The 27734-nt window shown below is 42.2% G+C and overlaps 3 protein-coding genes across 6 annotated transcripts in view; 1 reads left to right on the top strand and 2 right to left on the bottom strand.

Annotated features, from left to right (window-relative positions):
* Nucleotides 1-572: 572 nt before the first annotated feature.
* LOC115362637 (haloacid dehalogenase-like hydrolase domain-containing 5) lies at nt 573-4685 on the top strand. Its single transcript, XM_030056641.1, has 8 exons — nt 573-842; nt 1906-2109; nt 2295-2407; nt 2510-2603; nt 2723-2756; nt 2882-3056; nt 3255-3443; nt 4289-4685. The coding sequence occupies exons 1-8, from the start codon at nt 714-716 to the stop codon at nt 4683-4685; spliced, it is 1335 nt and encodes a 444-aa protein (XP_029912501.1). The 5' UTR covers nt 573-713.
* Nucleotides 1901-7301, bottom strand: gp9 (glycoprotein IX platelet). Of its 2 annotated transcripts, XM_030056643.1 has the most exons (3): nt 7118-7301; nt 5859-6652; nt 1901-1975 (listed from the first exon to the last, which is right to left on the bottom strand). In XM_030056643.1, exon 2 carries the CDS (start codon nt 6649-6651, stop codon nt 5905-5907), a length of 747 nt encoding a protein of 248 aa, XP_029912503.1. In that variant the 5' UTR covers nt 6652; nt 7118-7301; the 3' UTR covers nt 1901-1975; nt 5859-5904. The 2 variants fall into 2 exon arrangements, with proteins under 2 accessions (XP_029912503.1, XP_029912502.1); XM_030056642.1 differs by lacking the exon at nt 1901-1975 and having other exon boundaries at nt 5601-6652.
* An 886-nt stretch (nt 7302-8187) lies between these two features.
* iqsec1a (IQ motif and Sec7 domain ArfGEF 1a) overlaps nt 8188-27734 on the bottom strand; it is a 96241-nt gene continuing 76694 nt past the window's right edge. For 2 of the 3 annotated variants that reach the window (XM_030055680.1, XM_030055682.1), the window contains 13 exons: nt 25925-26204; nt 24184-25463; nt 23117-23278; nt 22533-22655; nt 21683-21849; nt 20288-20427; nt 19020-19049; nt 17492-17617; nt 17239-17338; nt 16825-16986; nt 15336-15512; nt 13493-13542; nt 8188-12043 (listed from right to left, as the gene is read on the bottom strand). In XM_030055680.1, coding sequence (XP_029911540.1) covers nt 11507-12043; nt 13493-13542; nt 15336-15512; nt 16825-16986; nt 17239-17338; nt 17492-17617; nt 19020-19049; nt 20288-20427; nt 21683-21849; nt 22533-22655; nt 23117-23278; nt 24184-25463; nt 25925-26204 — 3334 coding nt within the window. In that variant the 3' untranslated portion in view covers nt 8188-11506. The remainder of the gene's footprint in view (nt 12044-13492; nt 13543-15335; nt 15513-16824; nt 16987-17238; nt 17339-17491; nt 17618-19019; nt 19050-20287; nt 20428-21682; nt 21850-22532; nt 22656-23116; nt 23279-24183; nt 25464-25924; nt 26205-27734) is intronic. The other variant, XM_030055683.1, reaches the window with a different exon arrangement.

Below are 27734 nucleotides of genomic sequence, written 5' to 3'. Positions count from 1 at the left end.
ACACAAGACGCCACATTAAAATACTGGGGCATTTTTCTTATGAATACTAAGGAGCCTTTTTTTTTTTTTTTTTTTTTGCAATCCATATCAGGATCCCTTTCCAGGAAATTTTTAAAAGCAATTTAATGGGGGCTGTCGGGTCAGAGTGCAAAGGGATTTCTCTTTCGGACCTAATGGCTCCGATTTCCCCTCGTAGCTCCACTTGCGGTGTAAATTTAGACAACCTAAATAAAGCAAACGAAGTGTGTCACAGCTCGTCACGTTTGTCACTGGTGACCCAAATCGGTTATCACTCCCAAAATGTGAGGAACAAAGGAGCCGAGTGGAAATGTCCGTGTGTGCTTTTGAAGTGTAAGCACGCCAATGCGGTTTGAACGGGAGAGCATTTCACGCAGGCCGGGGCTGGGTGTCACCATCTGCAGTGCCGGTCGAGCTGCATTGTGCTCTCGCTCCCAAGTCCTCTCCGGCTCCACCTCGGTGTTTAAAATGGCAGCAGCGGTTGCAGTATACAGATGCAGCTCCTGAGCTCCTCCGGCAGAGATGCACCAAGGCCCGCCTACTCCTCATATGTCGTCATCGCTTCTCGCCCAGTCACATTGTGAGCGAGAAAATAGCTGAGGAAAAACAAGCCGAGGAGCCGAACCGCCAACTCGGCCGGAGCCGGCTCCCTTCATGCGCGTTTGGCATCATTTAAAATAAAAAACAAGTGATAAATGAGGGAGATGAAGGGACTCCTAACTCTATACCGTGCTCTGTACACTCAGAGTAACCGGCAAGCCAGACGAAAAGCGGGGATTGTAGGTTCTCGGTGCGGGTTTTGCGGAACTGTGTCTAATAGCAAGGTACGGTTCAAGCTGTCGTGAGCTGTTGCTGCGTCTCGACTCTGTCAAATAGTGCATTGTTGACAAGTCGATACATTGTCTTTTCTTATTTCTGCGTGTGTTACAGAATGTCAGATCGATGTTGCATTGTTTGCATGCAACTTTTCACAGATGTGGATGCGCTCTTGGGGACTAAACTGTAAGGGCAGCTGACCTCAGGAACAACAGCACAAATAGCTTATTGTGTTTTTTTTTTTCCCTGATGAGAAAAACAATCGCGGGTAAACCCAGTATTCCTATTTTCCCCCCACAAATACGATAAAACGTTGGAAAAGCAAAATACACTGTTAAATCGCCTTGTGAATAGCTGTCAGGTTATTTGTGACAGGCTTGTGATTTTTCTAATACATGGACTTTGTGTACTGGGATGCCTGTCCGCTGTGTCATAGGATCTCCAGTATGGATCCACTAACAGGCCTGCATTTCTAGTTTCCTGTGCCAGAAATGATACAGGCCCTATGTTTCTTTCATAAAGCTCAGAGTCAGCTGAGTCATTAATATGCTATTCGTTATAACACAATGAATAGTATATCAATGAATAAGCTGAAATCTCCGCTATATGAGAAAATATAGGCCCAGCATTTTTTTCCCCCAAAGCTGAGATTTCAGCTTAGTCATTAATATGCCATTCATGAGTACAGCATGAATTATATAAAAGCAAGCATATTCTCAAGCATCACTCTATATTTTACATATCAGTAATTACACATTATACATACAACTAATTAAAGCCATTGAATGGTTTTAATATGGCTCATTTTGTAAGGAATTTCCCATCTCTGTTGTTGAAGCATCCGATGGTGTGGGGGCTGATTTTAAAAAAAAAATTATTTATTTATTTTGTTTGCTCATCTTTCACTAACAGTCTGTAGCTGATTTGCTTTATTTTAACAAGGCACGCAGCAGATGAGTCATGTTCCTTTCTCTATGTTGTGTTTCTTTATTTTTGCTACAAATATCTAAATCACCACTTGAATGTCAAGCCCACAGTTTGGCTGACCAACTCCTGTCCCTTCCTCTTCAGTCCCAGCCGGGTTTTGGTTTGCTGTTCGACATTGATGGCGTTCTTGTCCGGGGAAAGATGCCAATCCCTGCTGCAAAAAAGGCATTTGAGAAGTTGGTCAACTCTCAGGGACAGTTTGTGGTGCCAGTTGTTTTTGTCACAAATGCAGGGAATTGCCTCAGACAAACAAAAGCTGACCAGCTCTCTCACATTCTGGGAGTATCTGTGAGTATAATAGGCCTACTGGTGGCTTCATAATGCTACATTCCCATGGTAGCAGCATGGTCTTGTCATGTATAAGTGAATCTGACACAAAGCTATTAAACTTAATTGCTTTTATGAAGGACATGCTAATGTGATGTCCCCTGATGCCTCAGTTTATTTACTCCTAATGCTTGATCTATTACCAGATTACCCAAGATCAGGTCATCATGTCTCATAGTCCACTGAGGATGTTCAAGAAGTACCATGAGAAGTGTGTGCTTGTGTCAGGACAAGGGCCAGTCCTGGACATCGCTAAAAAGTATCCTTAAGACTTGCCTTGTTTTTAGATTTTATGCAAATGTTCTATCTAATCTCACATTGTCTTCAGTGGTGCTCTCTATTCATCCTCAACACTTTTCAGTTTGGGCTTTGAGAAGGTGGTCAGTGTTGATATGCTGAGGGAATCATTCCCACTGCTGGACATGGTGGATCACAACAGGAGACCCAAACTGCCGGTGAGATATAGTAATGTGATGTATAAGAGTAATACATTTCATAAAAATGCAATTTTCAATTCATATGGTAATATTTGACCGTGAACTATGCATGCTTGGTTTCTTTTCCTCCTTTCCAGTCTGCTCCTGTTGGCAACTTTCCTAACATTGAAGGTAAACCTTGATACATGTGCTTCTAATTTCATGTTTATGCTTTTGCCCACTGAGATCTGTGCTGATTCAGAGTGTCTTTAAGATTTCTGAGAGATTTCACGTGTATCATCTAATTCCATATACAGCCGTGGTTCTCTTTGGGGAACCCATCCGATGGGAGACCAACCTGCAGCTTATTATTGATATTCTGTTGACCAATGGGAACCTCAGCACCACCCACCACACTCAAATGTCGCCCCACCTCCCCCTGCTGGCCTGCAACATGGACCTCATGTGGATGGCTGAGGCCCAGTCTCCACGGTAACCTTTATGATTCGGTGCTGCCATTGAAATGTTTTGAAAAGATTTTTCAACAGCAGTGCAGTTTCATAGCTACACTACAAAATCAAAACAATAGTAACTGATCAACAAAAGCATAGTCTATAAAGCTGCTGAGAAAATGGATGAATCTTTCCCTCTGTCTCTGTCTCTGTGTGTCTCTCTCTCATTTCATCTCAGGTTTGGCCATGGGACATTTCTTGTGTGCCTAGAGAACATTTATAAGAAGATAACAGGTAAAGAGCTGAAGTACGAGGCTCTAATGGGAAAACCCAGTGAACTGACCTACCATTTTGCAGAGTACCTCATCCGATGCCAGGCCATAGAGAAGCAATGGAAACTTCCCATCACCTCTCTTTATGCTATAGGGTGAGACACCAATCACTTCCCTGTTTTGCATTTATAGTTGGCATTAATCAGAAGCTGCAGACTCTAGACTAATGCTGATGGGGGTGGAAAGCCAACGTAACCCAGTACATCAAGTCAGCTGAATAATATGTTGCTGTCTTGTAAGCCCCATTTATCCAACCTCACGTGCACTGAGGGAAAACAGGGTGTGTATCCTCTCTAATAAATGTGGTGACTTTAAATAAAGTTCAGATGATGGATGTAAAAGGTTTTGTTTATGCAGTAGCACAAGTTTGCTGTAGGTTTGACCATAGGCTGGGATGCAGCTCAGATTTTTTTAATGTCAAGGTAAATTGGTCTCAAGGTTATTTTTGGTCTGACATCACCAGACATCATCTTTAATAACATTTGGTAACACAAGAATTCTGCCAGTGAATCAATCATTTTGCATGGATTGCACTGTGCTCACATAACTGTTGAATGTTTTCAGCCAGATATGGAGGTGATCATGCTTGCACAGTCACAATATGAAGAGATGGTGTGCAGGAAATTGAAAATGTCTTTGGTCAATTGTCTAGTTTTCATATATTGTTGCAATTTGAGAGGCTTAAATGCTGATTACTAATATGATTAGAATTATATTTGAAAGAAAAAAGTGGCACTGAGACTGTGAGTTAAATGGATCAACAGTAAATACACACAAGCTTGAAAGTCTCAGTGCCATGCAGGACTTGAGCAGGACTAATCCTTTGCGTACATCCTCACAGATGCACAGACACACAGACACACTCCACCATCACATAGAGAACACATAGAGTCCAGCCCTTTCCAGTGACCTAATAGCCTCATCCCCTCTCCATTATTAGGGATAACCTCATGACTGACATCTACGGCGCCAACCTATACAACCGCTACCTGGAGGAGAGAGTTACCAGAAAGAATCCCAAAACTGTTGCCAAGATGGTCGCCGCCACAGGCTCCACCACTGCCATGCCCCAGGAGGAGGAGATCGACAACACTTGGGAGAGTGAGCTAGCGCCACCCTCTGCTACTTCTTGTAAGTCCGTCCTCGTCTGCACAGGGGTTTACAACCCCAACACAGAGGTGCCCTCCGATGCCAACCACTGCATCAAAGAGACTGTGTTCCACGGGCACCGGGACTTTAGATTCGACCCCGCGCTGGTGGAGCCGGTCCACATTGTGCAGGATGTGGCGGGAGCTGTCGACCTCATATTAGAACAGGAGAAGTTTGTGCCTCAGTAGATTTTTCAGATGGTAGGTTTTGTGTGATCACAGAGGCCCGAGCACACAGGGGGCGGAGTTTTAACCGGGAAATGCCATTTAATACGTTAATCTGTAGGCGCCTAACACTGTGGACATTGTTTAACCACCTGACAGGGCATTGATGGAACATGGGTCCTCTTCAAAACTCATAATCAGTAAAATGGTCTTTAGATAAAATTAATTCTCATCTAACTGTTGTTAACTGTCAGCTATTCTTTTCTACTGTTTTTGTGATACCTGTTTTTAAGAAATGAAACGTTTAATTACTGCCTTATTTGACAGTAGTATTTTCCTAGATTATGCCAGTGTTTTAGATTGTTATTACAAATTCTGAAATCATCCTATATTTATTATCCAGAAGTTATCAATGTTTTTTTATGAAGTGTGTTCAGATAACATTTTACCTTTATTCTCAAGGTGACTTTTATTATTACATTTTTATTAATTGTTTACCCATTTATCCTGGTAATCTATGCATGAATATAATGAGAGTAATGTTGCTGTTAAAACACTTGTTTGCTGTCAAGAGTGCAATATTGTCCTTTACTCGTGCTGTCTGTCTGCATTTTGCCTACTTATCAGACCCTTGACATGTATTTGCACAGATCAAACATTGTCCTCCTTGTTAAATGTTGCCATATCTTCCTGCCATAGAGAATATACCCATTGTTATTACAGTTACAATTCGTGTTTTATGCATTAGCTTTTTGATTCCAAAAGCAAAAAAAAAAAAAGTCTTAACTAGACATTTATATTTATATTGTAGACATAAATATAGCTTAAGATATTTTTTCATTGGAGGATTTACCATGCAATTCATCTTAATATTACCCAAATCACATTAAGTTGCATTTTAAGAAAAAAAGAAACAGAGAATGCCAGTTGGCTACCTATATGAAGTGTGTAGAAACAAGAGTCTTGCGCTTCATGTAAAAACAAATGGGTCCTTTGAAAAAAAATTAAATAAATGAATCCACTATACTGTCTTCACCTCTTGTAGCCACATTTACTGTGATACTTTTTTCACAACTTATTGAATTACTTAACAAAAATCGCGGTGATATCTAACTCCACTGTAACAGTAAAAGAGGTCTATTAAATGCACTCGGGTGTAAACACACATTTCTGTCAACCTGTAAAAGACATATTCACCTGGATTGGTGGGAATCTATAGGCATTCTTTGGATCATAATCTTTCTCAAGTAGCTTTTATCTTTATGTTGTGCTTCTTGTGCAAGACATCCAGTATTTGTGGCAGTAGCTCCATGTTGAGAAGTGGTCTTTCTAGATCCTCTGTCCATGAAAGAGAATCAGAGTTCCCACTGACTTCTGATGTTGCACTCTGCAGCCTTTTCCTGTGTTTGGGCTTTAGCGATCGCAAAGAGTTGGCCTGAAATCCTGTATGTCTCTTATCAATGTCCAGAGTGAAGGTGGTCTTCCTGGCCAGGGTCAGGACCCACATTAGCAGAATGATGAGTCCGCACAGCATCACCCCTATCACAGTGTTATAATTCCAGCCACCACAGCTTGGCTGGGCACAGGAGGAGAAAAAGTCGTCACTGAGTTCAGTGATGGCTGTCAGCACCACTGAGCTCGGACTGGCACAGGTGGGCTCTCTGGAAACAACAGCCCTGTTCCTCAGCAGCCAGTTCCTCAGGTACTGGATCTTACAGTCACAATGGAAGCGGTTCCCAGAGAAGGAGACCTTCCTCAGGCCCGTCAGTCTGTCAAACAGGCCTGGAGGAACTGCGGTGAGCTGGCTGTCCTGAATATGGAGCTCCACAGTGTCTGAGGGGAGATGAGGTTTCTCCATTCGGGTCAGGGAGCTGCAGTTGACGTGGAGCCCAGCAGGCAGCAGGGCTGAACAGAGGCAGGACTGAGCGAGAGTGCATGCACTGGATGTGGCTAAGAGAAAGAGGACTGCTAGGCCTGAACCGGGGAGCATCCTGCAGGATCAGGATCAAGGTTATTTTCAGTGTCCAAAAAAGATTTCTAATTTCTATTTTGTATAGTACACAAGGAAGATATGAGAGATTACAGAGGAAATCTTTGATAAATGCCATTCCTAAAAAAAAAAAAAAGAGACCTGATTGTTATATACAATGCTGCACATAACATACTTTTCTAAATCTAAAATCCAAAATTTGGCTGCAAAAGCCAATTTCCCTGTGAATTGACTATACTTTTACAAACACAAATAAACTCTTCATTTGTTGCATAGTACTCAAAGAAACATTAAACAATAACAGCGTTCTGAATCTTGTTTACTCCTTGCTGAAAATTAAAAGGCTTATGTAGGTAGACAAAATATTAAGATATTAGCATTTCAGTACAGTAAATATAATAAAGAACAGTGAGAAGATAGCATCAGCTGTCAAAACAGCGTCAAAAGAAACTGAAGAAAGACAAACCTTTCAGAGTCAAACCAAGTAAGGAGTTATTTCTTCTGTTTCTAGTCATCCTTAAGGCATGTCCTCTGTCCAAGCCCAGTCCACTGATCTTTTGTCCAATACTATCTTTAAGTTGTGAGAGCGCTTTGAAAAGCCTCCTGACCTGAACCTCCCTCGCAACTGGCATGTTATTAAACCCTCCGAATAATCACACACCCAGTGCAGAACAACATCCAAGTGTGAGGAACCCACCAATGACGGAGGTTTTGGCACATTCGACGTGAGGGAGATCCATCTGCTGAGAGAAGATAAGAGTTTATCTGCTAAAAACAGTGGCAGCGGTTCCACACAGTGTGTCATTGAAATATAAGTTCTATCTCCTTCGTGCTGAGACAACAGGGGCATTTCACAGAAACATAGCTGTTAGCAGATAGAACTTGCTAATTTAAATATATTTACAAATAATATGTCGCAGCCAAATATCACATGAGCTCAAGTCTGAACAGAAATGATTCTCAGGAAAATTACAACCAAGAGAAGGAAAGAGTAGTGTGGGCATATGCTGACATTGAAATAGCCCCTCTAATGAGGATGAATGAGGAAATAGGATCATATTTATAATCAAAGATAAGATTTTACTCTTCTGCAGCATCATATCAAGTGAGGGCTACAGTACAAAGTGTGTACAGAGCAAAATCATCACTGTGATTCTACAAGAGGCCATGCAGCAGGTGCATTTTTTTACCCATAGGTGGTGTAATGACACAAATTTTCCTTCCCATTTTTCTTGTCAATTTAATGTATGCCCTCTAGTGGAAATGCTGTGACATTAATGGGAAGATATCAGAGACCTAGGATGAGAGGCTAAGATGAAATGCATCACACAAATCAAAATAAAGTCTAAAAAGTATAAAATCTTCCCCCTGATTGCCATTTATAGTTTACAATCATCCATAATATTTAGTATCTTAAAATGATCGGGTAAAGCAAAAAACAACACATGCATACCATAAGTCATATATTTGTTTATTTTGCGTTCTCAACATTGTCACAGTTGAAGTTTTACAATAACTGGGGTCTTACTGACTCACTACTCACTGTACAAACAGAATGCACATAGAAATGAGGCCACTCTTGTCTTTCCCTTTTTTTTATATTGTGTCTCACGCCTGACAGAACAGCTTGCAGCATGATGGGATGTGCATGTGTGTCTGAGTGTGTGTGTGTATGTGTGTGTGTGTGTGTGTGTGTGTATGAGTGTATGGAGGGGATGCATGTGTGAAAGAGAGCTTTTGTGGATGTCAATGACAGCGAACTTTCTAACAGTCTGGTTTTGATATCTACAGCAAATGACAGTTCACTATTTTTGGAGGCAGAGACAGTCGATATGTTCATAATTACTCCTCTCATCCCTCGAATGAGGTGATGTGTATACATCCTGATCTTAACTTCAGATATCAGAATAGAATACTGATCATATACACAGTATGTACAGCTCCTTTCAGCCCCATCTTGGTCCCTTTACAACTTCATAAAGATAAGCCCTCCTTCCATGAAGTTCATCAGTTTGCACATCAGATCCCCTATTTACACGATGAAAGCCCTCAGCAATCTAACAGAAGTGCAATGGTCTTTATGTTTGTTCTTTATACAATGGCTATGTTGATGAAATGCATGCTGAGCTTCTATAACTATCAGCGTAACATGAAACAGCAAGAGCAAGATCAACATCAGAAAATTCCAAATTAATCAAAACCAAAAGAGAGGTCAAACTTTACAGGCTGATTTTTTTTTCAGCTCACAGTGAATAGGACACATGATGCATCAGATCCATGCAGTGCATTGTTGGGGTATTTTCTCACACTAAAATGACTGTGGACATTTGAAGCACTATAACACACAACAGGAAAAAAAAAATTAAGAAAAACAAAGAACAAATGTCTTGGTTTTACATCATCCCAAGATTTAAGAATTTTAGCAGAAATATGAAATTAATAAAAAGACACATTCAACTGATCATTAATGTCCCGTATAAGATATGTTTATCTTCTGAACGTACTTCCTTACTATAATTACAATATGAGAATCACATGGAGAGAAATGTGAGTGTAAGCCTGACTTATGGCAATGATTTTCCTTGTGAATGTTAAAATACATTTACAACCTGAATATTGGGACAAACAGTTTACTGTCACTAATTTACACACTATAATAGACTCTTATTCATAGAATGTAGAAAGTTATTATTCTTTACATATACCCAGTTCCTTTGTTCAGTTTGCATTTCTGCTGTATATTATAACTGCATTTCCTGAAAAAATGAAAGTGTTCTCTCATATGTGCTTATCCAGCAAAATATTTCTGTTCAGCCCAAAGGGAAGCATATTCCTTTATTAAAATATATACACACATTCCTCTTTCCACTGTGAACTCTGTAAGTAAGTATTTATATATTCTGAAATGAAAAAAAGTTCTTCTTTTTCACCTGAATCTCTTCCTGGACAACATGATAACAGACTTCTACTCTCAGTCCAAGTCTGCATTTTTGAACATGATTGCACTTAAACTTGCCATGGTAACACTGATTTGTTATACAATGTGCAGAGGATAGCCTCACATCAATAACATTACATGCAAAATCACTTAATAGACATTCCACTGAACTCCAAGACTGCACCTCGCAAAAAGACTATGAGGACAGCCACACATTAATTTACTGAGAAAGACTGACAGGGGTCAAAACAAAATAAATAAATAACAATACAACATGAAAATGCACAAACGGGAGAGGGACACCTTGCTTGTTCTGAATGTACAAAATCAGTACAAAGATATTGCACATATGATTTAGAAAAGATGAAAAAAAAAGACCCTTCACTATATAAGAACTGATTTTATTCACTCACTGTGGATGGTGAATAAATTAAACAAACAAAGAAAAAAAAACACTAAACAAGGCAAAAGCAAATTTTGAAGGTGTTACTGTTTTTGATTTCAAGAGTCAAGAAAGCAGCTGTTGCATACGGTACGTTCAAAGCAACAGACGATGCAACACGGTCCATCTGTTAAGTGAACTGAGCCTCCGAGTATAGTCACAATGTTTTGAGCCGACAAGTGACTTGTATCCCAAAAAAAAAAAAAAAAAATGCACCTTGCTGTGCTAACCTTTATTTGCTGATACAGTTTGAGCAGCCACAGTATGAGTAGTAAACGTAGATTAAAGGGACCCACTGACCAGCGTATGCCACCCACAATGAGAACAGACAGGAAACACCTACACAGAGTAGACCAGGGAATGTCTACTTTGAGGCTTACTATATGACAGCCAGTCTTTTGAGGCCCATATGCTACAGCTGCAATCCAGAGGCTCTTGGTGATCCATTTGAAAGGCAAAAATTCCAGAATAGATTATAGGCCGGACTGAATGGGAGTTCACTCCTCTCAGATGTACGTATCCTGTTACCATAGAGTCAGTATAATACTGATAAAATTCATTTTCATTGATAATAATAATTGTTGTAAGTATAATCTTACAAATTACTTTACGCACACTATACTGTACATGAAGTTTTGACTAAATAGATTATGCATTAATAATTGGCACATTTATTTATGAGAGCTAAGAGACAACACATATAGCTGTCATCTACAGTAAATACAGCACTAGAACTACTATGACTGAGACTGTGTGCTCAGCTGTTAACCTGTCCATTGATCAAGTTAGTGTGAAATGATTATATCTAGGTTTTTCCACTACATATGAGTTCTACAGGAGGAAACAACAAATAGCATTCTTTAATGATGGTAGGCTCTGCAAACCCAAGAAAGCAGTGTCAAAAGTTAACTCCAGAAAGGTTGTGTACATGATAATATGCCGTCGCTGTGACAGAGAAAGCGGTCAGCCGCGTTCTCTTATGACTTTCTCAGGTTGTCTTTCCTCTGATTATGTGAAGGGAAGACAGGCTATTGGAGGAATAATGAAGCAATGGAGAGGCGGCTCGGTGAGAAAAAAACCCATTTTCTCTTCAGCCGTCACGGCCAGGTAGTGTGTGAGTTTGTGGAAAATAAAGAGCATCTTCCTGTACAGAACACCCCCTGAAACCATGATGGACCCAGGCCTAAAATCAGGCAAGCTAGCAAAGGCCCCTGGTGGAAGATTTGAGTCTGATTTCCATCCTGCATATTAGTTGGGAGCTGGAGGGGAAACAGGTAACTGCCTGTGATTCGTCTCCGTCACAGCAGCAGTAAAACACAGTGGACAGGCCATAGACTTATGCGGTCAGTCCCTTTGGTGTAAGCAATTGTCCCTCCTTCATTCAAGTTCTCTCACAGTATCTCTCCTCTCCCTCTCTCTCTCTCTCTCTCTCTCCCTCTCTCTCTCTCTCTCTCTCTCTCTCTTTGTGAGGAACATCACACTACGGTGCTGATGCCACTGTGTTTGGGTTTGGGTCCGCCAGGTGCTGAACCTGGTTGCTGACTGTGGTGGTGAGGAGCATGCTGGGAGTGCGAGACATGATGGGAATGCTGGCTGTGATGGCTGTGCTGCGAATGGGTGTGTTGATGTGGATGTGAGGTGTAGCCCGGGTGCTGGTGGTACTGTGTGTGGGGAGGAGGGTGGTAGTGGTGGTGATGGTGGTAAGGTGGCGGGTTCTGTTGCACTTGGCAGTACTGGGAGTGGTGGCCGTGGTGGGTGGCCTGCACTGTGTGTGCTGCCTGTGCTGTGTGGTGGAGGTTGGAAGGGTGGGGCTTGTGGGATATGAGGGTGGGGTGGCTGTGCGGAGGAAGAGGAGGGTGGCTCTGGGATGAAGGCTTTCCTCGCTTGCTGCCGAAGAGTGACCCCAGGATGGAAGTCGACGCCGAGTTAGGGATGGAGGGGTGGCCGCGGGGTGCGCCTTCACGCGGGGTGGTGGCTCTCCGACGAGTGTGAGGACTGCTAATGATGGACCCCTGCAGGAGGGAAGAAGGTAACAGCAGGTCTGTCAGAGACTGCGCAACTTCTACTGCATGACAACTGCTAAAACTGCAACTACGCAGCACCAGCAGGAAGAATTCACAAAAAGGCTGCATATTTAAGATCAACAAGTAGCAAAATGTTATAAGGCATGCAAATGACAAATCAAAATGTTCTTTTTATGGTGGGGAGCAGCACGACTATGAATGTTCCAGCTTTGACAAACACTTCATCATGAAGGAAGCCTATATTCACAAAGGAGCTCTGCTGATGATCAAATGTCAAAAAACAAAGGTTTAGGAGCTCAAACTAACTGGTCTGGTCTTTTAAAAATGCATTTTGAAACGCTAAATCCAAAACAGGACTATGCATGTAAAAACCCATTCACAATGACAATAACAAGAGCAGAAGAGACAACATTTTCATCTTCAATTGCAGTCAATGTCCCAAACCTGCCAAGAGTCACACATGCAACTTGTTAAATAATCAATGGAGGCATAGATTCCACATGCAGAGGATGTGAACAGGCAAACTCTTCATCCACAGGTTAGCATTCAACTAGAAGGCAGAAGGTAGCAGGGATTAAGCTCTGATGTGCACACTTGTGCAACACGCCTGGACACTTTCTCCCCTGTTCTGGGTCCAACACTATCCACTATCCAGGTATGAGTTCTGGTAATTCTGTGAGGTTTTAACGGCTGTTCCTTTGGCACATGCTTGATCTAAGACTGGAGAGAGACCATATTACTTCTTTGAACATGGAATGAAATTTTCAGGGTTCCAGACTTCAGCCTGACACATGAACTCATGGACACATGGAATGAGTGAAAGATGAATGAATGAAATCTACATCTTTATAAATCTGCATGAAGCCCACCAATAGACCTCTGGTCATAAAGGCTCCGTTCGTCCCTGAACCTGAAGTCATTTAAGAGAGGCTGTGGATAGGAAAAAAAAGAAAGAGCTGGACAGCGAGAAGGGCAGTAGGAGATGTAGACACCCACTGGCTGAGAGTACAGAACTAGCACCCTGCCTTAGAGCAAGAAGGACCAAAAGAAAACTCTCACTGCTTGAGTGTGATTGAATGAAGGACTAAAGTAAACTATGACAGAGACAGGCGACAAGGGGAGGGATCAGAGGGGGATTAGTAGAGTCATGCTTGTTTGGAGATAAAGGGTATATTGGCCACCATAACATGACCAAAACAGGAGATCTCTTGACTTCCAAACAGGGGCAGGATCAGGATAAGAGGCAGGCAACCCATGCATGCACACTAACTGAGGCAGGCAGGTTATAAGGCATCCCAGGAAGAAAAATAAATGATCCAAACGAATGAACTGAGTCTATGAAGCAAAGAAGGTGCAAGACCAAAAATAAATGGTGTGTTTTGACAGTGCACATCATCACATAGAGAGTAGCTTGGATACCAGCTGCTTCCAACTTACTTCCATATTGCTGTCTAGTGATCCTGCACTGCTGCGACGCCCCCGCTTGCCTGCCCGAGACATGCAATACCACAGATTAGAGATGGACAGCACTCCTGGATCGACTACAGACGTTTAGGCAGCCCACCGGTCCCATAGGGGGCAGTGCAGTGGATTGTGACTGTGAGTAAGGTCCAAATGTGGGCAGGAAGGGGATCAGGGGTTCAGGGGGTATGGGAGAGTGGTGGGAGACAGGTGGTGATTATTGTGGCTATCTTTATGGTGTTGTCATAGTTTCCATTTTAACTTGGGCTGCATAAATCAGTGAGGCATTAATGCTTTACAACATTCACTGAAACATGTACGTCTATCTGGAGGTTCACTCGAGTCAAGTCCAAACTTGAGTAATATTTTATGAATCTCAGTGAATATAGACTCTCCTAGCATCAAGTCTGAGAGACCAAGGGAATGCCCACGGTGCAATTTCACCTGAAGATTGCCGGTCAACTACTGAACACTCAGAATGTTCATATCTAAATGTGGGGACAGTATTTGTCCTCATAAAATGTGACAACTAGTTCTTAATGTTGTCACAAGATGTAGATTGTCATAAGGGTCAAGGGTGGCTGAGAGCCAGTCACAAAGGAGGAGACACATCAAAAGCAATACAATGGCTGTTGCACATGGGATGTACAGGCAAATACAGGGCTGAGGGCGAACAGAGCACTTCTGCCATTGTTAGGCACACTCAGCCAATGATACATGACTGATAATCACACATAAACAGGAAAATACCTGATGTGTATGGAAATAACAATAAGTACGCATGAAATGGAGTATGGCAGGAAAGGAAAAAGAAAACATTTTTCACAAGAATGACCCCACTATCATGCCACATCCTGCATAGAGAAAGTTGTCTAAAAACACAGGATACAGGAGGGCGGAAGCATCATGGGCTCTATGGACTTCTTCACTGACTGAGCTATCGGTTTCCCATTGACGTAGTGAGGATATTATCTTTAGAACAAAGCATATTGCATTACCAACAGTGAGACAGGACCCCTAAGTGGATTTCATTATGTTATCAAGTTAATCAACCGATAACTTCACATAGCTGTTATCTGGAATGAATGAAATGTATTCCAAGTGTATTGCTTCAGAGACAGAGGCGCTGTGTTAGACATTGATATTCATGGATGTGAAAATGACTGTTAACACCAAGATTGAAACTAAATCTTGACTTGTTGCTGCTTACAAATGGTACACATCAGCGCAGTTAAGTGCTTTTGTTTGTTTCACAGATATACATGACAGAAAATGACTGGAAGGCAAGTGATTTTTGAGTTGATCAAAAAAACATATATCAAGCTTCTCATGGAATGTTTACGGGGGAAAAAATATGAACTTAGGAATGCAAAAGTGCTAAGTGGAAAATGTGACAAGAAAAAAACATAAATGACGATACGATGTTCATAAATAAACTCATCCAAATGATCAGGGATGAGAACTGCCCGTCAATTTCATTCATCAGTGGAAAAAAATAAGAGAAATCATTCTCACTGCATTTCTCTGTGATTCATCTGTTCTCGTTTAGGTCTGTATTCAGTCTTTGAACTGTAAAACGGTGGAGCACACCTTAAGTCTCTCTAAAACACACTATACTGAATACAAAAGAAGGACACATGTCCAGACCAAACAATCCAATCTGTGACTGTGAGAGATAGTGGAAATCAATGTATGGTGCCGTGAAACAACATTTTGCTATTTTTATGCCCTTGCTATCATCACGGAGAGCGGATGACAGAAGGAGAGCACGTTTCCTTGATATGAGCAGCTGGAAAAGACAAACAAGCCTTGACTGTACCTGCTTCGGAGAGGTCTCGCAAGGAGCTGCTGAGGGCGCTCCTCTTCAGGCCTTCTCCCATGGCATAGGTGTCATCCAGACTGGCGCGGTTCATACTCCCGTTACCAGCTTCTTTCTTCAGACCGGAGCTCTGAGACATGCTAGGCCTCACCACGCCCTTCTGCTTCTCCAGCTCAGCTGTGGATGGACACATGTGCAAGAAGTCAGGTAAGTAAGTGCCGTCTCACTTTAACCTGGGTTCCCCATATATGGTTTATTTATTAATTTTTGGCCTGAGTTTACGAATTACATGTAAAGTAGAATTAAAGATAAACTAAACCCCAAAACCCAAATCTCAATGAGGCCTGGCCTGAGTAGGGTGAGCAGGGTGCCCGGTCTTTACAGAGCAAGAGGAGGTGGCATCATCTGCCACCAGTGGTGAAAAGAGCAATGCAAATTGTCACTCAAGTAGCAGTACTATTACTTTGCTGATTCGTGCACCTTTTATTGGAAATTTAGAAATGACAAAAACTAGAACCAACAAAGAAGTAGTAGATTCCTCTTCTGATCTTTGCTGACTGACTGTTCATTGTGATAGGTTCCGCAATCTGTCATTGATCATTTGTTCTCTGTAATGGATATGATTTAAAATGTAGTGAAGTAAAATAATCAAGCAAAAATGTACTGAAGTAAAAGTAAAACTACTGACTTTAAAAAATACTCATAAAGGACACAAGTGCTCAAAAAAGCTGTGCAATTACAGTAAAGTGAGTACATGTAATTTGATACTTCCACCTCGGCCTGTCACCAAAGACTAGACACCCTACTTCACACCATTAGACACACAACTTGATTAGACACACAACAGAGATGTGGGTTTGGGGTTTATGTACCCTTTAAAAGTCATAACACACTGCAGATATGAAACTGAAATAGATTAAAATGCACATTATACACTTGTACAATTAATCAAAGAGATAAGACACCTAATAAATAAAAGAAATAAATGGCTGAAGGTGCTCAACTAAAGTTGATGTTAATGGACTCATTGGCCAAATTTAGATATGTTATCCTTTAGTGAAAATTGGCTGTGCTCCTGGTGACTGTTGCCATCTTGTCCATTTTTATATCTGCATAGGGAATCTGTGACTAGAATGTTTATAGATTTGAAAACTAATTTGAGATAACAAAAGTGAGTAAAGCTCTCAAAGTGAAACAGGTTGTGTCTGCAAAATGTGACAATCATGCCACTAAAATACATATGCATGCGGATGATCAATCCACATGCATCTCCAACATCCTGTTCTCACTTGTCATTACTGAAAGGCCTTTTGATTGTCCATAAAAAACTGCCCTCTCTCTGGTAGCCATCCTGTGAACTCTGTAAACATTCTCCCTCATAAACTGCAGCTGAGTAATGAGGACCATGCCCTGTTTCTACTTTACTCGCTTTACATGGCCCGAGGTAGACAGAGGGGGGTGGGGGATGGGCGAGAAAAAGTCAGCTCACACTCTATTCTGTATTTCTCCATTTCCTGGACCTCGGCGATGGACTCCCGCAGGTCGTCTGTGAACTTCTTGCGGTCCTGGGGGTTGGGCGCGTTAAAGTTGATGAGGACTTTGATGTCCGCACCTGGTATCGCTGATGTCAGTCTAATTCCATTTGGATAATCTGGGCCAACGGCAAGCAGAGAGGGAGAGACATTTACACACGGGGCATTGATCAAGTTAAAACACATTGGGAGAGTCTGTTTGAAGCTGGGAAAGTATAAACAGTGTCACAGTCCATTGGTCTGACTTCCCATTTCTGTAAGATATGTCACTGTGCTTAATCATACCCTGCGGAGGTTGATGTAAACACTCTGGGCTAAATGCGCTAAAAAAGATATGGACTGGGAAACGGAAGACTCTATGTGTTGCTTACACTGATTCTCAAACAGCATGACTTGCATCCCATAGAGAGAGAAGGACTGTCTGAAGCTGTACGTCACCGAGTTCTTCTTCTTCTGGAAAATCTTTGTTACCTGAGATCAAACAGGGAGAGTATTGTTAGGGTTGGATTAAGAAAAAAGCAACAACTGAGAATTATAGAGAATATTTTTAATTCCTATGAAGTGCTCTGTACTTTCTGTGCTGATTTGCACTGTGACTCAGAAGAGGAGAGGAGAGGACTGTACCACTAGGAGGTCGTTGAACAGGAAGATCTCTCGCTGATGCAGGCCCAACTTCTGGAGCTTGTTGGGATCTGGCACTTCAAACAGGCGGCAGTAACACACCAACCGGCGATGGGGCAGGGACAGTACCTACAGGGCAGAAAAACACTCAGAGGTCATTATGGCCTCAGTGCACAAGGTAATAAGGGACAGGACTGACCCAGGCTTGAGCCAGGAACTGAGGAAGGTGTACACTGAGGGTAGATTGTTTTGCATTGTTTGCAGCATTCTCAGTGTTGTTTGGGGAGATGTTTGAACATATGAGATGTTGCTGTGGGATTTTACATTTAGTTTATCCCAGTCCATTTAAGACACTGTTCATAGCTACCACATAATAATGCTGAGATTGAAAAAGGTCTCTTTCTAGTTTTCTGTAGTTATATTACTGCTAAATGTGTGTCATACTGTATCTTGCTGTATTGAGTCTACCCTCTATTCTTTTTTTTTTAATTTACTGTTTTAATCTCTTATTTTTACCAAAAAAAAAAAAAAAAAAATTAATAGTGATTACTGAGGGCATAGCTTTCCTCTGAAAAATTTTCTTGACTGATAATAGTGGCTGTACAACATGTTCTGTGTCTGAGAGTCTTCTATGTGGCCTGCAGTCCGGCAGTGATATACCCTCCTGATCAAAATCTTTGCCATCAGGAGGTCATGACAGTGTGGATACCTGCCAGAAAATGACACTGAATCCACATTTTTGCCAAGATTTGGGCTTTTAAAGGCAGTGGTCTTTAACTTTTGATCAGCTGATGAACAGCCTATTTCAGTTTAATGGTTGTTTGCAATAAATTGCTTACTCATTCCTTCCCATTTCTTCTTTTTGCATTTTGAAGCTCTACTTAGAACCTTCAACAGTGCAAAATGTAAATTCTTGCAATTTCTCAACTGGTCTTAAGATTTTGATCAGGAGTGTACCTCCTGCTCAGTACAAGATCGGTAAACACTGCAGCTCACTGCCACACAGGAATTTATATCTGTTGACTGTGTCTACACGGTACACGACTGTCGGCTCATCTCAGTAATGGATGTCACCCTTTAGAGGGCAGAAGTCCTTGTCTCTTCAGGTAATCTTACACTACAAGTGCCTACATAATGTGGATAAGGTGAAGTGTCCAGAGACGGGGAGAGGAATTTGTGCATCTCAACTACATAGAATGACCACATCCTTATTTTAAATTGCCCAATACAACTGTTATATTTGAAAATTGTTTGAAATTCTGCCTTTCCATGAGGCTCTTTTTTTGTCTATCTTGCTTTCTGCTGCATTGCTGTGACCCTAATAATCTGTAGCTTTGCCTTACTTGCTTTCTCTTTTTCTTCTCTCTGATTCCCTTTTGCTGTGTTTTTATTTCCCACCTTGTAAAGCACTTTGGTCAAACTTTTCTATTTTAGGTCTGCTTAAAGTGTTTTCTATTTAAAGAGCTGCACGAATAAACTGACACTGACATCAAATATATAAGCAGGAATTATGAATACTTAGCCTACTTACACATCCCAGGCCATGATGGAGTGATCCAATCTGAAAAATGAGGACAGAGAAGATGTGTTATATCCAGTTAAAGATGTGTAATGTGTTACACTGTTATATATCATAACATGTAAATGTATTCTCTCCTGCTTAGAAATGGGCTAGTTTAAGGATTTGCCCTTGGGGACAGTGTGGCTATGTTAAAGGGGGCTATGGAAATGCACAGTAACAAACCTCATAAAGCCTGGAGGGTTTTCTAACACAGGGTGGCCTTATCACCTATCTGCTGCTGCTGCTTGACAGAGTCTGTAATGATGATGGAACGAAAGTAGATCTTCTAATAGAAGCCCACTTGGAGCGTCACCACTGGGCCTGATTATTACTGAGTGAAATTCCAATGTGGTTTTTATGTGCAGGTGTATTAATGAATGTTCCCTTGGGCTTTTAATTTGGCTGCTAAATGGTAGCAAGGGTTCATTTTTCAAAACATTCAGTTATTACTGGCAGTGCAGAAGAGATTCTATCCCACTGGTGGGGAGTGAAACAAAGTCTAGCGTGCATGACAAGCATCTCCCTGGAGCTGCACAGGTTAATCACATTTTTAACCTTTGCACAGAAAAGAGACATCATTGCCTGCCAGAACAGTGTAGAAATTGTGCTCTCCTTTGGTCCAAAGGGGCTGGAGCATAGTCAGAGCATATGCAGGCTCCAGCTCAGTATGAACAAACATAAATCAAACGACTAGTGTATTGATGACTGTTGAGCCAGCTGAGTAATGCATAACCTGTGCTAGTCAGTTAAACATTGGCATTTCAGTATTTAGGGAGACAAGCTGTTTCAGCTGCTAAAGCTTTTTCCTCTCCCTATAATTGGGCAGGGATTACAATGTGCTGGGAGACCGGTGTTGATAGTGAGAGCTCATTCCTCATCAGACTGCAGGGCTGGGCGACACCCCTCAAGGGCTTCAGGAGCATTAAAGCCACCAGCGTGAAGGTCTAAGCCCAGACATGACTCCCCATTCGCACAACAATACCCAGCTGCACAGAGACTTTGCAATAGTAAATCTCCCCTTCCCTCTTGCTCTTTTAATGCAGGACAAAGACTTATGTGCGATAAGGGCTTGAAAGTCAGGAGAGAAGGTGGTATTGCTACATGTAATACTCAGTACTAAAAGAGGGTAGCTGTGTGAAAGCTAAAGAGCATGCCTTGGTGTTAAAGTGACACTAAAGGGAAAAAAATCAGCTGATGTGTTAATGAACTAAGTAGAACTGATGTTGAACATTACTCACTGGTTTCTTGCCCACGATGAGCTTCTCAACCTTCTGCACCTGTGAGACGTGGTCTTCATTGGTCTTGAGCTCCCGCTTACGGATCCTCTCATAGATGCCGATCAAAGTCTCCCTCGGGATATCCTCCCCATCGTCCACACCTGACACACAGGGGAGAACAGGGTTACTTGGGTAATATCAAGGGTTTTAATAAAATGCAGCAGAAATGAGAGATGGCTTTAAATCAGTTTAGCAAAGTGTGGAAAGAGATGTGAGAAAGCAGTGGGTCAACTGCTTATTTTTTTTTCCGGTAACTTGACTTTCAAAACAGGAAAAGTGTAAAAATGTATTACAAAAAGAGTAATGATATTTATGGATAATATATCTGGGCAAGAAATTTCAAAGTGTGGATGAATATATTAATACAAATGTACATATCTTGGAAGCATTCATTTTAAAATAAAAATATCAGTAACATGAAAAATAGTGCATATTGGGATGAACTATTCAATATCAAATATTTTAAAAAATCATTAAAATGTGGTCTTGGATAATTTCCAGCATAAGATACATTTTTAATCTTCTCTCTCTCTGTCTCTCTCTCTGTCTCTCTCTCTGTCTCTCTCTCTGTCTCTCTCTGTCTCTCTCTTTCTCTCTCACTTTTTCTCTCTCTCTGTCTTTCTCTTTCTCTCTTTCTCTCTCTGTCTCTCTTTCTCTCAATCTTTCTTTCTCTCTCTGTCTCTCTCTCTATATATATATGTTTATGTATACATTCATTCTGTATCACATTGTATGCATGCAATACAAAGAAATGCACATATTACAATATATATGCATTGATACAATATATACTGTATTCATTTATTTATTCCCTTATTATTTCTACCATTTGCCTACATTGTTAAAGATTCCAAGATTTTTATAAATGTGGTTTATGTGCTGTGTGTCATTATATCACATGTAGTTTGAAAAATGGATGCAAATGGGTTCATGTCACTAGGAACAAAACAAGCTCCATATTGCCAAAGGGCAATTACTTGAATACATTCACAAAATAATTCAGTTGTGACATTCTAGTTCTGCGTAGACTAAACACCTGCCTGTGGAGGAGGTGACAGAAATATCTGTCACCTCCTCCACAGGCTGCAGCCTGGTGTCACCATGGGGATAAATGCACTCTTTCATCTCCACGGGAAGTTTCTTTTGTGATGTAATTCACAGAAAGTAGCCCTCTGCTAGTGCCTGATCTCAAGCACACATATCTACAATATTTCAATCAGATGATAACTGCCGTGTACAAAGTTATGTTCACTGAGACATACAGTGAGAGCATCCATCCTAGACTGGTGTCGCTCTTCATGCCTTAGTCTGTGCATGCAGCATCTCCAACAGATCCCTAACATCAGCATCTGTTACCTCTCAAGTTCTTGACAAAGTCCTCCAGCTTCATCTTCCTCTCAGGCTTGACATTGGGGCTGTACATGTCGGTGTTGAGGAGGATGATGGCGAAGGCCAGAATGAAGATGGTGTCGGGGTTCCTAAACTGCCGTACCACGGTGGGATTACAGATGCAGTAGCGCTGGCTAGAGACACAAGAGGAGAGAATAAAATCACTCTTGTAGTCCCATAACGGAACATGGATCACAAACTCTCTTATATGAATCACCTTCATAGAGGGACAAAACACAGTGCGATAGTTACCTGACCACGGTTGTTGTCCGTGGCACTGGCAAACCCCTACTGAGTCATTCTTTTAAACATTGCGTGAGGAACTGCTACATGTACTCAAGCAGAAGTGATGCTAGCACTGGCTGCCTTTATGCATCAGTAAATCCTCCAGACGATACAGCTTTGAGGAACATCAGCAGCACTGACTATTTTCTAAGGGCATTTAAAAATCTATAACAGTTTGTACAAAATCCTTTGACTATTGCCAACACCATGCACTTATTCCTGTGTGGTTATAATTTTGTAGCACATTCAGTTTAAAAAATAAAAAATAAAAATAAAAAAATACACAAATGGTATTCAGCATCTATACTGTTTTGTAAAGATCACAGCAATTCTATTTTTTTCCACACAGGTGGTACAGAAATCTGGGTCATGGAAATATCCTATGCATATATACATGTGTCTAGCTTCAGTTGTTCCTTTCTTTTCTCATCAAAGCCCTTTGGTGTGCTAATCAATGCCTCTGGATTCCCTTTCCCTTTTTTGTGTGTCCTTTACATCTAAATGTCATCTGTCAGTCAGAGCATGCATTAACCTGTAGGCTTCGATGAGGCGCTCCACCTTCTGGGCCTCCCCCTGGACACGAATATGGTTTTGGAATTTCCTGAGGGCCTCGTCCAGCTCCATGCCCTGAAAGTCCATCTCATCGACCACACAGCTGAAACAAGGACGCACACACATCCAGAGAAAAAAGAGAATGAGACAAGAAGACGACATACAGTGCCACCGTGCACAGCTCTCCTACTCGCCACAAAAACTTTGATCTCCTACGAGACCCTTTTAAGACGGGCAAATCTCAGTTGGCCCAGATTATATCATGGAGGATATCGCTGTGTTTGTCAGAGAGAACATAATAAGGGATTTCTAGTCGTAATTACACGACCAGTCATCCTAATCATCTGCAGGATCTTAATGAGCTGGGTTTGAGTGAGCTTTTGTGCTATGTTTTTCCCTTATTAAATTCTCTACAGTGATGGTCCCATGACTTCAGCTCAATGAAAACACACAGTGCAACCTTTTCTGTGCCATGTCGTGACTTTCGTCTGCATGATTTTAATATATTTGGGCATGGGAATTTGGACATGTTGGACGATTATGCTCATTTTAATAAATACTTACTCCAAGACATCTCTATTGAACTGCTTCTGTCTGTTGCCCAGGAATTCTCCAATCATCTGTCTGCTCAGGCCCTTCCTCTGGAGCAGGAAGTGAGCCACGCCTACTGGTGTGTCAGGGACAAATCCCCTCTCAGTCAGGTACTGGATGCCCTTCTCTGGCTTCCTGAAAAATCAAACAGGACAAGGGGTTAACTTTTTTCATTCTTTGGGTATCAAAATGCAGGTACACTTCAAAACAGAGACAACAGTCTTTTACTGCTTAGTCCTCTTAGGTATACATTCAGGCCAAAATAAAGGTGTTTTCCAAAATAAAGGTGTTTTCCAAGGAACTATAGCAAACATTTGTGAACTGAAAAACTCAAGTTGCTTATAATTGTTTGAAGTCAGTAATTTGTCTACATTGCCTAAAGGTTGCCTAAAACTTAATACCACACACACACACACACACACACACACACACACACACACACACACACACACACACACACACACACACACACACACACACACACACACACACACACACACACACACACACACACACACACACACACACACACACTTACTTTACCAATAGATGGTATCATGTCACTTCTTGGAAAGCTTAAGTCATTGTGACTTCTACAATTCGTATCAAACTAATCTCACAGCTTCTCTGATGGCCTAACTGACAGGAAATACCCTCATTGTGATATGGTAAATTTTCAACTGGAAGGCAAAATAGATTTTTTGCCAATATTTGAGATCAGGCTAGTCCAGTTCAGCTTTATGTATCTGTCTATTTTAGCATACAGTCACAAGCACAGGAATGTATTCATACTATAGTTAAATATGCTATACAAATCAAAATGTTATTTCTTTTTTCATGCCTATGTTTTGTAAAAATACGTGATTAACATGAATGAAACTGAGTGCAGCCATTTGTGCAGCACTCAATGGGTCATTGTGAGGATTGCAGGTCACCTCTGTTTTTCCATCAGGCTTCTCTACCACATATCATCCACTCACTGGGACCTAATCACTCCAATCACTGTTCAAGTCCCTGCTCTATCAGGGCTGAGTACCTACTTGTTGAAGAGGTTCAGGCCAATGCGGTAGTGCCTCTTGCGGATAACATCATTACTGAAGACAGGCGAGTCCCAGCTGTTGCGTGTCTCCTTGTGGTAAGTCTGCTTGCTGAGCGTCTGCTCTCGTAGGCTGTCTCTGGACGAGGACTCGGAGCTGCAGTTGATCGTGTCGTTGGAATTGGAAGTGCTGTTGATGCTGTCGTTGTCACCGTCAGAGAAGTCAGATTCTGACTTACTCTGCCGGTTGGCTGAGCCGTTGATGGCTAGATGGCTCTCAAGCTGCCGGTGGCGGTGGCGTAGGGGTGCCTCGTCGTCACGGGAGGGGGCTCGTGGCGGGGGTCCGTGGGAAATGTGTTTGGGGCTTGCCTGGGATGATGTTACAATGTGGGTGTGGGGTTCATACACAGGCGGCCGTTTGACAGAGCTGCGCTCTGACCGGTCACTGAGCTCTGCAGAGCTGTCACTGGGCGGCTCTATGGTCAACAGAGGAAGATGGTCCATTCTAAGACGCTGCTCCTGGCACTCTAGAGAAGGAGTGCTGCGGCAGCTTGTGTCCGTATCACGACCTTCGTCTTTAGTGTCCATGGGCCAGTACTCCTGAGAGGAGTTGACTGAACGCACCCGTAAGTCCGATTCTGTGCTGGAAGGCTGGTCCCCTGACCGCGTCAGGGCAATGGAGGGGGACATGTCCTCCTCATCTATGAACAGAGTAACATCACTGTAGGATGCCAACATTTCATCATGCATGCGTCCAGCTGCCCCGCGGTGCGGCTTCACCTGATAGGCCGCTTCCCTCTCCACCTCAGGGCAGCCCATGGCCTCTGCATCAGGTCCCTCATCACCCTGAAGGCTGCGACAGTTCAGTGCATCATCTATAGACTCAGCCAGAGATTTGACCTGTCTGGAAAAGGCATCCTCCAGCTCCGTGATGGCATCCGTCAGATCACCCTGTGTGGCTGGGTGAGGTGCCAAGTTTGCCTGTTGGTGGACCTCCATATCTCCACATTCAGACTGCACCATGGACAATGGGGTGCCATCCTCCGTCATGGACACCTGCCTCCCTTCAAAGTAGGAGCTATGGACTTTCTCAGGGCCTTCAAAGGAGAGCTGCATCCTCATGTTAGACAGAACGATGCGTCTGGACATACGGTTCTCAGACATAGAGCTCCTGAGACGTTCAAAGTTCTTGTTCATCTGGTACTGGCGGAAGGCTGTCTGGATGGTGCGGGCCGCATGCCGGGTTATGAAGCGCCCACCATATTTACGTTCCAGCATCTCCACCTGAAAAAAGAGGGAGTACGTCAATTAAATGGATGCGTTATCCATGAAATATCTTATTGTGTTCAACAGCTTGAGGTGGTTTGTGATGGACTGAAGTTAATGCTCCTGAATGTCAGTGATAACTTTGTTCTCCTAGTGATCGGCCACTCTGTGACACTGTATCAATCAGCTTATCCTGCTTTATCTGCATCGACAATCACCTCGCACAGCTAGGTTTCTGGAAAAACTACCCAATAATGCAAACAATAAAGGTGACATTCAAGAGCATAATAATACAACCAGCAGGAGGTAAAAAACATACCACCATATGAGGTTCTTTTGTTAATTGTTTCACCTAATGAAAAATTGCGTATCACTAAGTTAATTTTGTATAACTCTGTGTAAAGCAATGGCACAGAAAAAGCAAAGACAGAAACTCTGAAGTTTGACGTGCATTATTTGAGGAGGCAGGTTTTGAGTACCTGTTTGTCCTGGAGGTCAGCGGAGAGCTCATAGCTCTCAGAGAGCGAGCGGGAGCGCTTGATAGCCTCCTCCTCGGCCTGTTTGCGGAGGATGGACTGTGAGTGCTGGAGCTTGGGCCGACGGGGTCTCTGAGGCCCCGGCTGGACCCCGTGGCTGTAAAGGGGGCTGTCAAAGTGGTCAGGGCTAATGGCCGAGCCGTGAGTCACTGGGTCCCGGCCATAACTGGCTCCACCATCCAGGGAAGGGCCACTCTCATTGGGCCGTCCATCCCCTTCCACACTACAATGAGAGAAGAAAAGCATGGTTACTCACAGATGTAATAAAAATTTGAGAGCAAAGAGATTTCATTTTTCTCCTGCCAGGAAAAAATGACATATGATTCAGACGTAATTCATCAAGCAATTTTCAGCTGTCTGTCTGTCTGATCTTCTTTCCCAGGTGCAGCTAGAGTGAAAAGGCCACTTAATGGACTTATGGTCTGTCATATTATATTGTTCAATACTATGACTCAAGTCCTCTGGAGTAAATTCTTTAAAACAGCATGTAGAGCAGTCCCATGTATATGAGAAATGTAAAAAAGGTATATGAGTACATAGCATGACAGAGGAAAATTGCAAAGTCAGTGCTAAGTTAAGGGCAGAGAGTTGTGTGTACATAAATACAGCCATTTCAGAAAAGTGCTGATCTCACAACTTCAAGATATACAACCAACATTTCATTCAACACCGCATGCTGATGAAAATGCCGGTAAGAGGGTCTGTATTAATTACCATTGGAAATATGACTGTAGAAGTATGCCATAGATTTTGCCCTGCTATATTTATAGAATAAAAATGCCACGTCAGGCTGTGTTTATAAATTTAATACACACAGCATGCCATCCATTGTCCATATAAAACACAAAAAAACTGGTACTCACTCTCTCTTACATTCTGTAATACAAGTCGAGGATCGTTTAGTGCGTAAAGACCTTCTATTTTCTATAAAATGCCAACTCTTCCTCCATATCTTGTCCACCATTCTTTCAGCCCAGTGAAGTCCAGAGTACACAGGCTCCTCCGGGAAACCAAAGTCTACGCCACTTTAAGGGCCAATCAGTGACCGATGACAGTTGCATCACGCTTGGTGAACAGATGACTCACAGTTCCAGTGAATGTTACAAAGTCCAGTTTAGAGCAGCATGACAGAGCAAATATAACTTTAACAGTCGCTTAGAAATAGCCGAGGTGTGGGTGTTTGTGCAGCCCACCAGCTCAAAAAACAGACATTCATTATTTTACACCGTACCATACTTTCACTTTTCACAAACAGCCTCATGTGTTTGAAGTGCGACCTGACACACCCATGCACTGCACACAAACCACTTCCTTCCTTCTACAGCTGGAAATGGACATTGAACAGAAACAGCCTGCTAGCAAACAGCATCCAATACTGGAATACTGAATGAAGAAATAGAGATGAAATGGAATAGGGTCGAAAGTAGAGGCTGCATGCTGAGACTGCATGATATTATAAACACTAAGAACATGTAGCTTCTTCACCTCAGTATTAGATGCATTTGTAAATATTTTTCTGACCACACCGGGGCAGTCCTTTTTATTGATTGTAAAACATTGGCAGCCTGACAGAACAAACCAGGCCATCAAAATCTTAACAGCAGATTCCCACTCAAAGTTTACTACACCCCATTCTGCCCAATAAAAATCTCAAGCTCAAGAATGTTTGTGGGCTAAGTGGGCTGGAGTGCAAAGTACTTGTCATTTTGCTCATTCACTGTTGTGGATTTGAGTTCCATGCCACAGGGTCCCA

Source organism: Myripristis murdjan, chromosome 7, assembly GCF_902150065.1.
Source record: "Myripristis murdjan chromosome 7, fMyrMur1.1, whole genome shotgun sequence".
NCBI classification, from domain to species: domain Eukaryota; kingdom Metazoa; phylum Chordata; class Actinopteri; order Holocentriformes; family Holocentridae; genus Myripristis; species Myripristis murdjan.
Note: the sequence above shows the minus strand (reverse complement) of the source record. Positions and strands in the feature narration are given on the sequence as shown.

What these genes read in the sequence shown, in the direction of transcription:
- LOC115362637 (XM_030056641.1), top strand. Translation starts at nt 714, where the DNA reads ATGAGGGAGATGAAGGGACTCCTAACTCTATACCGTGCTCTGTACACT. An exon ending in CTCACATTCTGGGAGTATCT is followed by an intron (nt 2,110 to 2,294) that starts GTGAGTATAATA and finishes ATCTATTACCAG; the next exon opens with ATTACCCAAGATCAGGTCAT. An exon ending in CAACTTTCCTAACATTGAAG is followed by an intron (nt 2,757 to 2,881) that starts GTAAACCTTGAT and finishes TTCCATATACAG; the next exon opens with CCGTGGTTCTCTTTGGGGAA.
- gp9 (XM_030056643.1), bottom strand. Translation starts at nt 6,651, where the DNA reads ATGCTCCCCGGTTCAGGCCTAGCAGTCCTCTTTCTCTTAGCCACATCC.